This window comes from Artemia franciscana, chromosome 14 (assembly GCF_032884065.1).
Source record: "Artemia franciscana chromosome 14, ASM3288406v1, whole genome shotgun sequence".
NCBI classification, from domain to species: domain Eukaryota; kingdom Metazoa; phylum Arthropoda; class Branchiopoda; order Anostraca; family Artemiidae; genus Artemia; species Artemia franciscana.
The window spans coordinates 28,473,647-28,485,768 of record NC_088876.1 but is presented as its reverse complement, the minus strand read 5'-3'; the positions used below and the strand labels follow the sequence as shown (position 1 = coordinate 28,485,768).

Sequence of the window (12,122 nt, the reverse complement as noted above, 5' to 3'; positions counted from 1 at the left end):
CCTTACAGTGGCGGATCCAGCGGGAGGGGTACCCCCCTGACGTAGTGGTTGATTTGTTGTTGGGACTGCTTGCTCTGATTTGGGAGGAAAACCATTTTTTTTTATTGGTTTTTAATAGTTGAGTTTTTAATAAGTTTTTAATTAGTACGGATGTTTCTCTTTGCAAACAAGTTTGAAACACGATTTCTGTTACTCTCTTTGGTCACTGTTAGATTTTACTAATGACGCATACCGCCAAAAAGTATATAATTAAATTTAGGTTTATCAAGGGAATCTGTCCGTATTACCATAAAAGCCAACTGGGAGGCGAAAATGTTCATTTTGTAATTACAAGGAGGGGACATTTTAAATAATAACTTATTTAGGCTGTCGAAATGATGTTTTAGGATTGTGCTGTCACAACGGGTCTGGAAAGCAAAATATTTACTTCTTTTTACTGTCAAAAATTTGTTTTCGAGTCTTGCTATGGCACTGAGCCAAAGAAATTGATATCATTACTTTTTTTTTAGCTGTCTGCTTTGGTTTTTTGGTTTTGCCTTTTTGCAAGGTTTTTACAGTATTGTTGTTTTAGGGAATATGTCTAATAAAAAATAAATGTATGAGAAGTGCAAAAACTATTATTTTAAGTTTAGGATTTTGGTGAGCAAATGATGGCCACTTTACTGCCTATTTTCGTGTAATTATAGCTTTGCATTATATGACATATCACCTCTGCTTATCCTGAAGCAATGAAGTAAAGGCCAGACTCTTTAGAATTTTAATAAAGGTTCGTATAAGTATATACTTAAAACTAAATATATGAGTCGAAATGCTCCTTCAATGGTCGGAGTAATCATTTAAGAAGAACAGATATTCGAAAAATTGTCTATAAAAAAAAATAATTATGTGTTTATTCTTTTTTATCTAGCTGGTATATATGCATCTCTGAATTATCAGTTTGAAGCAGTGGAATGGCATAAATTTTTTTTCAAGCATTTACTAATAAAACGTTGATAAAAACTGGAAATTCAGACAACTTGAGTTAACCACGGAAATGAAATGCAACTAAAATATTACTCCAGAATTTCTCACCTTTCCAATACCAAACAGTCACAAAATATAGTTATGTTTAAGAAAGGGGTTGCATGTATTCATCCATAAAATTGTCTAAACTGCTATATATACCGCTGAGGATTTTTATGCTTATTTTGATGCATGCCATCCAATCGTATTTTCAAGATTAGTTGTTTATAAATCAAAATTTTTATCGGACAATTCTTTTGCTTAATGCTAAATCTGAGTTAAATTTAAAATTTCATTTTTGGGCTCAACAGACATATTGATATTTAAACTTTGAATTGAATATCTGAAAATGTCAAGATTAAAAAAATAATTGAAATATACCACAGCTTGAAAAGCTGAGAATTTAAATCACCAATCTACACCTATAAAATACAAAATAAACACATGATTATTTGTTTTTTAAGGAGTATTTCGACTCATATACTTAGTTTGAAGCATATGTCTACATGCATCTTTATTAGAGTTAATGTTTTTTTGACGAATTTGGTCTTTAATCGAATATCTTAGGGTGAATAGAAGAGGAAATACTAACGAAAAGCTCTAAACTGAAAGGACTCTAGACTGACAGGACTAGCCATTATAAGCGTTCACCGAAATATTGAGTTAGACATAGATCGTGAGTAAATAGGTATGGCGGGAGTGGAATTACAGAACTAGACTTTTTCTAATAAAATTGTGAATTCTGTAATTTAAGCGAAATGTGTCGAACTTTAAAAGGTTGAAAGATACGTTGTAATGAAAAGTCAAATTCTGATTTGTTGATATTTCGTCAAAGTTGACACTATTTAATAAAACACTATTTTTAAAAAGAAATAGTGATTAGTTAATGCTTTATTGCTTATAGTTAAAACTCTCGTTTTAAATGTCTTCTGTGCATTTCTATCTCTTCGTTCTGTTTTTCTTGTTACACCCCTATAAAAAATAGTATTTAGTGTTTAATATATCTTTTACGAATATACATGTTGTATCTTTATCCTTATTTCCTACTCTTCATTACTATCATAGTTAATGAACGATACCACAAAGTTAGGCGACATGCTAAATGGTTTGACCCATACAAATTGTCACAAAGAGTACAATTTTACAAAGAGTTCAAGACCATTATTATTATTTTTTTTATACAATAAAAAGCTTAACTCACTCGCTATAGCGGTCAGAAGTAGAAAGGAAAAAAATTACTCAGAAAATATTAAATTTCATTTTTTTATAGATGGTAATTTTTTTTTTTTTTAGATTTTGGGCTGGTTTTTATAACTTACTATTTTTGTTTCAATATTTTTATACCATTTTAATTTCAACAGGTTTATTAGAACTTTAACCCTCACCAGATTTTAGATTAAGTGTACGACCATTTCCACTACCTACCTAAGATACATAATTGTCGAGATTCCCATTAAATTGCGGGTATTTCTTTGTCCGCATGTTTATCGAAGCAACGTATTATGCACCTCCCTCCCCTAAAGAAAATCCTGGGTTACCCCCGCCTTCTCAACGCATATGTATGCCTTTAAAACTATTTCTAAATTCTTTTTTAGCCTCCGAAGTAAAAATTAAAGTATTGCGTGGTTTCTTGTACCTTCAAATATACTTTATAATAGGATTGTTTAAGTAGCTTAAAGCCATATTTTTGATATTCTAACTCAGTCGTAGTTTTTGTTTATTTTAGTTCTTTTTATGACACATTATGCGTTATTATGGGGATTTGACCAATGAATACAACTGAAACCAGCTTTTTGTAGTCTCTCTCCATTAGCACAGACCTTCAGCTGTCGTAAACTATGCTCCATAGTTCGGGTCTTCGGACGGAACGAACGGGATCAGACCTTCGGCCCTTAAAAAAGTTGCATCACACTTGTGTTAGCATGACGTCTAAATAGTCATTTGACTTCATTATTTTACGTCATGACGTCTATCATTTCGCCTAAATAGTGCTCGGGTCTTCGCCTCTCGTATACTTTTCGTTTTCTAATAGTATTGTCCTCTTTATTTAACCTTATTGTTTTTTCTGTTTTTTTTTTTTACTCTGGGAGAGTTACTGACCTCTTTCTAGATTTTTGGCCTGTATTTCTCAGACTGTTTCCCTGAAGTATAGGTTTTCTAAATCCTATAAATTATCATGGTCACAAAGACAAACACTCCCTAATAATTATTATTATAATGACGAGCCAATATCTGATTTTCTTAAACATTCGTCAAAGTTTTAATCGAATCCATGCCGTTCTAGCCGAGCGTTAAGCACGCTAGACTTGAAATCCTTTGTCCGTAAGGACAGGGGTTTGAGTCCTGTTGTCGCTGGGTATTTGGTTTGGAACGGGGATCTGTGGCGTGACTTTTCAAGTTCAGCCAGAGTAGCGGTAAACCGGATTTTTAAATGTACTCGATAAGAATTTAGGAATTAAAAAAGAGAGAGAAAAAAAACAGCATAGTTTACTCGATAACTGCAGTTTATCAGTACCTTAAGTGTATATTTTTGTCTTGTCATTTGAGTTGAGTGACACATTTTTTTATAATTAACGAACCAAAATGTTTCAGTCGTAAAAATGGGGACCCTAGGATTGTCATAGTTGAGTTTTCAGTTGATTTTCATCCTTATTTCAGGAGTGGAATACGATCTGACAGAAGCAGCTTATCAGAGAATCTCAAAAAGTCAAGGCTGAACAAACTTATATGCAGTATTGATAAAGCGATTTCTCGGCAAACGCCTGGACAGTGGGATTTATGTGCTACAATACAGGTTGAGCGATCTGCTGATGAAATAACAAAAATTTTTACCAAAGAGGTACAGTATTGTACCAAAGAGGTACCTAAGATGCACTAATTTTACCAAAGAGGTGGTTTTCCCCCAGTAGCACAGAGGCACTGGGAAGACACTAGGCTTTTAATATAGCACTTGAACGTGTTAGAACTGGATATTTAGATGATTGAGTTTGTGATAAGAAAAATAATGGTTAATACCTAATTTGTTGCAACCTGTAAAGTTACAGGCTACAGCTCCTTACGATTGCCGGATATGTTTTTAACTCATCGTATTTAATATGAGCCTAATATTAAATAAATACTATGAATAATATTTAATAATATTAAATAAATACTATGAATAATATTTAATAATATTAAATATTATGAATATGAGCTTTTAGAAAATTGGCTGGGGATAGGATATACTTACTTTGTAAAAATAAGAAACTTAATATGTCGACATCTGACAATAGTTTGTCGATTAATAGTTTGATACAATAATTTGTCCGGACTGAATCCAAAGATAGTTAACTTGGGTCCAAATGAATTCGATCAGGCTGCTTGTCTCCTGGTTATGAGGTGCTTGCAGTTATTGGTCGAATTCCTCCGTCTCTAAGCGTCGATGGGAAGTCCGTGTTGTGAACCTCAATGTTGTAGTCTGGTGGGCTTTTTGACGAGCTACACGCCTGACGTGGTCGAAAACTAACGTACACACGGTGCCGTGAGCCTGGGGAGCTTACGGTTGCATAAACTCTCCCCCTACCATCTGGATAAAATCATGAATAGTCTTCATTAGTGTATCTTCAACTACGGCGTCTCTGGCTTTAAGTGACCCGCCTTGACAAAATTCAAGACCGTATTACTGAATTGACCATTACTGGTCCATGACCGTAGATTTAAGTGCCCCGCATTGACGTAATTCAAGACGTACTTCATGTCGCCTTAGCAATTAGTCGAAAGATGAACTGAGAAAGCGCATCAAACAGAAAAGAAAGAAAAGCGTCAGAAAAGAACATTCCTGTCACTGGGGAGAAGCCGCCCATAAAATGGAATACGCAGCCCGAAATCGTGATTCTAGACGCACATATCAAATTCTTAAAGAAGCCAGTGGAAAGTGATTCCTCTGTGCCTGATTTTATCAAAGAAAGTCAAGAAAGTCAAGGCAATTTCAAATGCACTTTAGAGAACTTCTAAAACCCAAGGTAATTGTGACTATAGATGTGGATAATACACCAACCTTGGTCTCGAAGAAACCGTACAATATAAACGCTTCCCCGCCAGACCTTTACGAAATTATTAATGCCAACCGAAATCTCAGACGATACAAGTCTCCCTGGTGAGGGCGGTATTCCGCCTGAGATTTAAAAAGCCCTTTTCCACCTGGTTATAAACTAGCTTCTGCCGTTATTTACGCTAATATGGAATATCAAGAATTTCCCAAATTTTAAGAAAAAGGCGAAGAGACAGAGTGTGCTAATTATAGAGGGACATCTTTCATTGACAATACAGCTAAATTATATGCCGCCATTCTACTACATAGATTACAAACATCAAGAGATAGCTGAGCACGAGAAAACTAGTCTGGATTCCGGCCTAGCAGAGGAGACTCGGGTCGGATTTGTTTTCTCCTCGATAATGCAAAAATGCGAAAGGTACAACCTCCCCCTTGTCAATATATTCATGGACTACACCTTTGATTCAGTTGAATGACAAACCTTGTGGAAGATTCTCTTTCAAGATGTCATGCCACCAGAATTTGTCGACATGTAGGATCTGTGATGCCAATTGGTGACATGTAGGCCAATGACGAAGGATCTCTATTCCGAATTAGAGTCTATGAGAAAGAGTCGTCATTGTTCTTCATTGTGAAGTGGGGTTTGAAATAAAGCTGTATACTTTCGTCGTTCCTCTTCCATTATTGTATCGATTGGATTCTCGGCCATACGAATATATGAAAGAATAGTAGTTAATACAAATATCAACTTGGCGGACCTTGACTGTGCATAAGACGTAACCTTTCTCGCGCCGGACCCAGACTCACCACAGCATTTGCTTAACAAAATAGTACTCCTCAGCCTTCCTCGGCCGACGAATAAACCGAAAATAAACCAAAAACGTAATGTCTGAACATCATTACAGATTCGCAACAACTAAACTTAGTGGTCTCCCACTTAAAAAATCTCATTTATCTTTGATCTGAGAGGGAGGAAGGGGGATAAGATAACTTATCCCCCTTTGAACGTTTATTTGTTCGTCATTGAAAGGCAGTGTGATCTTGGAAATAATTACAGGAATGTCAATGGGTAAATATTCTACCATATCCCTTCACTTTGCTTTTATGAGAATGACCCTTCAAGAAGTTATTATTTGAAAAATGTGCCCCTAAAAACGCAGAATTAATCTGCGTTTAAGTTACATTTTTATAAATACAAGAATTTACTCTGCTTTCAAGAAAATGTAGAATTTATTATGCTTTTTTATTCTATTTAGGTACTATATAAATGCAATATTTGTCTCTATGCAAATACAAGCCATTTACTGCCTTATTGTAGTTGTTATTTGTCACTATTTGTCATTACACTTGTCATACTGTTATTTGTCAATACACTAATAATAGTTTTTCATTTCTTATGTTCATTTCTATTTGTCATACTCTTATTTGTCATTACACTAATAATAGTTTTTCATTTCTTATGACAATATGTGTACGGCAAAATGGCCTCTAAAATTCGAAACTTACATTGAAAAATTATTGTTGACTCCAAGTCATTAGCTATCTTTGGATTTTAGTGCATTTAGTGCCTGGCCTGGCCATACTCTTATGTTGTGGGTAAAAATTGCAAAACTCAATAGTTTGCAACTTAAGAAGATTGCAAAAAAAAGCTTGTTTCTTATATAAGATCTCTATAGCTTTAAATTTCCGTCCGATTGAGCCCTTTCCTGATATTGAACGGTGAATTATTGGCCACAATCTGTCGTGGAAGAAAACAACAAGCAAACACGTATTCGTGATCACCCATCTTGGAAAAATAAATATGAAATTCCCGCTTTTGTAAACAAGATTTTGAAGCCTTGGGTTTCTTATGCATTTTGAACTAGATGAAGGAGTTTCCGGCAGGATTGCATCTTGTCCGTTATTTTTCTCCTTTCTCCTTCTCCGTTATTTCTTCATCATTTTATTTTCTTACGCTTTTTTTCTTTTAGTTTGTAAATTTTCTTCTAATGAGTTTTGTTTATTTCGAATTAGCATATCCTTTTGATATATGTATTATGAATAAAACTAAGCTTCTTAAAGTCTCGTTTTCTGTTGACAAAGATTCCTATTAACTTACAACCTATCACCATAAAAATTTTGGTTTGTGAGGAGCGTTTGCATTACTGCAGTACAGTGCGAGTGCAGTACTTAGACTTCTTAATGTGTTTAACAAGATACTTGATATTACTTGATTATATTGTAATGCTTACCGCAGTCTGTACCACCCTACCTGACCTAAAACTGCTCCTCACCTAAACTACTGAGCTTCTAATTAACCTAGATCTTCCTGACTCTTTCATTGGTTTTATGAAGTCCATTCTAGTTGATAGAAGCTTTAGGTTCAAGTATATAAGACAAAGGAGAGACTATTCCTATTACCAGAGGCCTTCCTCGTGGAGCTAGCCCTCTTGTTTTCAAATTGTATGCTTAAGAATTCCAAGTATCTCATTCAACGTTTGGCCTTTATGCTGATGATCTGATTATTTGGTGGTCTGGGAGGGTCATTGACCTTCAAAGACTCATCGAACAGGATGTAAGATTAGCTCCAATATTCTCTTCAGCTTTTGGTCTCCCAATCTCGATCAATAAAACCAAAGCGATCCTATTTACTAGCTGCAGAAGAGGTCATTCCCATATCAATTAAAACACTCTCAACTGAGATTTCTTACAGCACTTTTGTGAAGCCATAAGAATAGATTCCAAATTAACAAAGCATTAACAGATTAATCTATTGAAAACTTGTGTTATTCAGAAACTTTGCATGCTGTAAGGACTAGTTGGAAGTAAGTGGGGAAACCACTCAAAAAGCATAATGGATATTTACAGACTCTTTGTTGGATCCAATACAGGATCCAATTTTTTTTCAGTTGTCCTTATCAACTTTTAAGATTTTTGAATCTTTACAAAAGTCCGTCATTCGAATAACTATGGGACTGTACGAGTACAGTCCTCTGGTAAGATTAAAGGTGTGGTCTGGATTGATGTCTGTAATAGAAAGAGTCTCTTACCAAAGACATAAATTTTTCTCGAAAATCCAAGTAGCTAGCATGTTTCATACAGACTTTTGACTGAAGTCAGTCTACCCCAAAGCCCACTCAGTTTGAAATCAGTTTCCATTGGAGCTCCCGAATTGGTGTCAACCTCCTTATGCTTATCCTTTTGCTGAAACCCCTCTTAGGAAGTGTGCCCACCATTTTGTCAAGCTGGTCTTATTCCTATTACTAAAAATCCGATACCCAATCATGTGGTACAGATTATTTTTGCCGAATAGATTTTTAAGCATTACCCTAATCTGAGAAAAATTTATAAAGATGGGTCTGTACATGGAGAGAAAGCAGAAGCTGCTGCATGAATCTCCTCTTTGAACCTTAATCTTTATTTCCGCCACCCCCCATTTGGACCTTTCATTTGATCTGCTGAATTGTGGGCCACTGAATTGGTCTTGCCCTAGACGGGCTTAATGCATGGAGACTAAAAATATCCTCTGTTTAACAAACTCTCAATATACAATACACTGCTCCAAACTATAAACTGACTTGTCGATGATAAGGACCTGTATAATGTTAAAATACAGCTATTGAACCTTTAGGCAAAAGGCAATCAGATGTATTTTCAGCATATCTCTAGCCATATTGGGATTAGATATAATGAAACAGCTGATCTTTTTGTAACTAAGGCCTCCTCCTTAGACCCAAGCCCTTCCTCTAACCTAAATGGAAGGAATATAATTAGGAAATAATCTCAAATAAAGTAAAGAGATACCATCACCCTTCCGCATAAGACTTTATTCAGTGGTGTACCTCCGACTTAAATCTTGTGCCATCTAAGTGAAGGTTGCAGCATTCTCCACTATGTTGGACTTGCTTCTCAGCAGGTGAACAATCCAGTATGTCTGGTTTGAATGCAAGCCTCATTTTAAGGAGACCATTGCCCTCAAGCGTCACTGCTCCATGGCTGAAATACCTCACACTTTCCGTGAAACCTTGAATTTTAACCTCCCTCTTCATCATAATAAAATGATATTGAAATCGTCCATTAAGAATCTAAAGAGACAATTTTATTTGTGATCTCACCACTGTTTCAAGTGCATGACATCTGATTTATATTCTTTCTTTGACTTTTCATAATTATGTCTCAGTAGTGTAGCCAATGTAGCAGAGGTTAAAGAATCTGTCTTTTGTGTTCATGGGCCTCTCACTTTATGAAGATGAAGAATAAGATGGCAAAATTGGACGACTTGTGATCGTAAAGTGACATGTAATCGCTTGATGTTTGGCTTGGTCTCGACTTAGTTCATAAAACATCTACAGGATCTGATGCAAAAGCGTACATCCAATATTAGATGTTCTTCGAGACTCTAAATTCAATCTCTTCTTATTCTTTTAATTAAATCGGAAGTCCGTCAAAAAATGTATATTTTTGGGAATAATGTTCAGACTGGGAAAAATTCGAAATATTTCGTTCCACTAACTATGACTCTTTACTTCAGGGCGAAAGTGCTCAGTTGGCATTCCATTCGTTGGATGGTTTTGATGTTTTATCAAGAGCATTCTTCACCTCGCTTCCTGACAATTCTCATGCAATAAGTAGAGTTCGGTAAGTACCTCGAATTCATACTTCGTTTGAAGGTTAGACTATAATTTCCTTTGTAAAACTGACGGAACTGAAAAATGTTCAGGTGATTAATCAAACAATGTGTGAGCGGCTTATTCAAAGATAAGATTTATTTGAAAATAAGCCACCGCCTCAAAAAGCTCAGTTAGATCATTGAAGCAAGAGACATGACAAAATTAGACGTTATTTATTCAATAATAAATATAAAGTAAATAAAATAGGAAAAAAGTAGAAGTGAAGATTAGAATAAGAAGGAAAAGGTAGAGTGATTTTTGACACGAACATAATAGCTTGAGAATAAGACTACTTGGGTACTTTTACCTTTACCTTTCAAATTCTGAAAGAATAAAGTGATCGCGGAGGGAGTTTTAAGTTGAAAAAAAGACTGCGATTGGGTCAAAATGCGACTGAGCCATTAGAGTCGAAGGTATGCCTCTTTCTTGAATGCATTTGTCAGATATTACCAACAGAATGATTCCTGATGGAGGGAAAATAGCCCTAAGGAACCCATAAAAACACAAAGTATAACTAAGGGTTGGTGAACAGGAAGCCATGAAGAAATAAAGAAAGCCTTAAAAACACAAAGCAAAACTAAAAATGAAATAACAAGATAATCAATAAACGAAAAAAGTGTTAACATCGCTGTACAGAGGCACCGTCACTGCTGTTACCACTACTTAAGCCTCTTGCGCTGTGCAAGTTTGAACCGTAGTTAAAGGGAGTTAAGGGGATATCAGTAAAGGCACTTTAAATCAAGGACTACGTTAAAAATACATGGATTCTTATGACGCATAGGCTAAGGGATGTAATGTTCAAATCATACAGAGGTTCAAATCTAGACTAGTATCAAACTTCGTTTTTGTAAACTAGATCTTACGTTGCCTAAATTGTGTCCATTGAGGCAAATATCTAAGTCCTTTACTGTTTTCGGTCAGGATTGAAAAAACTCAATTGTCTTATTTAAAAAATTATAGTTAATCTTATAAATAAAAATTTATTAATAGATAATTATAAACATACAATTATATTTATACATTTATAAATAAATATTTATTGTATATTAAACTATAGATTTATAAGTATATAAATATTAACGTTTTATTAACAAAATCTTTCTGTTTGTGTGCCGAACAAAGGTGGGATGGATGCTATTCTTTAAATAGGTAATTATTTTTTTTAACGTTTCTTTTCTTTTGAGTACCTGTGGAAATTCCTTTCTAATGACCTACTGAAAAGTCACAGTTTGTTCTTTTATATTAGTTTTATATTTGCAATAGTTTTATATTACTTTTAAATATAATGTTTTATATTTGTGATGTTTTTGTTGAACAGTTAATGTTTCTAGCAATGAAACTTTAACCCATTTTAATACGATCTCTTAATTCTTTTGACCAGTTTTCTTAAGATTTTAAGTACTTTTTCTATCACTCCCCTTTTTGTGGCATTGAATGTATATTTCGAAATGTTATTGTTTTTCAGAATATTATTGTTTTTTAAATATCTTATAACCTCTTATATTTTCCATCCTGTTTTTGCCATATTTTGACAACAGAAAAATACAAAATTTATTTTGGCCACATGAAAAAAAGAATCGTCTCTGCCGCCTTTGACTGGCAAAGCTGTGTTTGTAACTTGATCCATTTGTGTAAAAGACTTTTAAGACCTATTTAAGATATTAATAAAAAAAATACAGTAATTAGTGCGTTTGAAATCGTTGAATGAAACCCCTCAAATGTCTCGAAACCTTCGAATTAAAATTTGTATATGGAAAAAAGATTTCTATTGTGAAAGAAATATCAACAAATTCTAAAAAGCTCTATTATTTCACATAGTTTGCTAACCTTAAACTTAACAAGATTTAAAAACAGATTAATTTAGACGATTCTCAATAGAACGTAAAGTAAGAATAAAATCTTTGAATAGAGGGGTAACAGACCACCAATAGAGGAAGTAAGTAGATAATTTCAGAGACCACAGTGCCTTTCCATGACGATAAATGAATGTTCAATTAGGGATAAAATCCTTTTAATAGACAGTGATAAATTTCACAAAAATACTAGATATTTCGGTCACATATGCAGTAACCGTCATCAGTAGTAATACTAAAATAAAACAATGAAAAGCAACAATTTATACGTAAAATACAACAAACTAGATATTGTTTAATAATCTTATTCTTTTCGAAGCAAAACGGAAGAGAGTCTCATTGAAGTTATTGGATCCGGTTCATTAGCATTGAATGAACTTACGCTTGAACAGAGATTACTCGCATTGATTGAATTGAACTTTACTTTATCTGATTTTGATAAATTATTATAAATAGAATTCAAACCAAATTCACCCATGTCCCTATTTAAAGCTATATTCTTGAATGAAATTTTCTTAATTTCAAGAGTTTCGTAAAATTTTTACTTTAATCCCCTGTCCCTAGAAATCAAAGAGACATTATCAA

General features: G+C 34.2%; 1 protein-coding gene across 6 annotated transcripts in view; it reads left to right on the top strand.

The window, feature by feature from the left end:
• LOC136035538 (S phase cyclin A-associated protein in the endoplasmic reticulum-like) overlaps positions 1-12,122 on the top strand; it is a 598,516-nt gene that overhangs the window by 467,773 nt on the left and 118,621 nt on the right. For all 6 annotated transcript variants that reach the window (XM_065717385.1, XM_065717386.1, XM_065717383.1 and 3 more), the window contains 2 exons: positions 3,661-3,841; positions 9,546-9,652. In XM_065717385.1, coding sequence (XP_065573457.1) covers positions 3,661-3,841; positions 9,546-9,652 — 288 coding nt within the window. The remainder of the gene's footprint in view (positions 1-3,660; positions 3,842-9,545; positions 9,653-12,122) is intronic.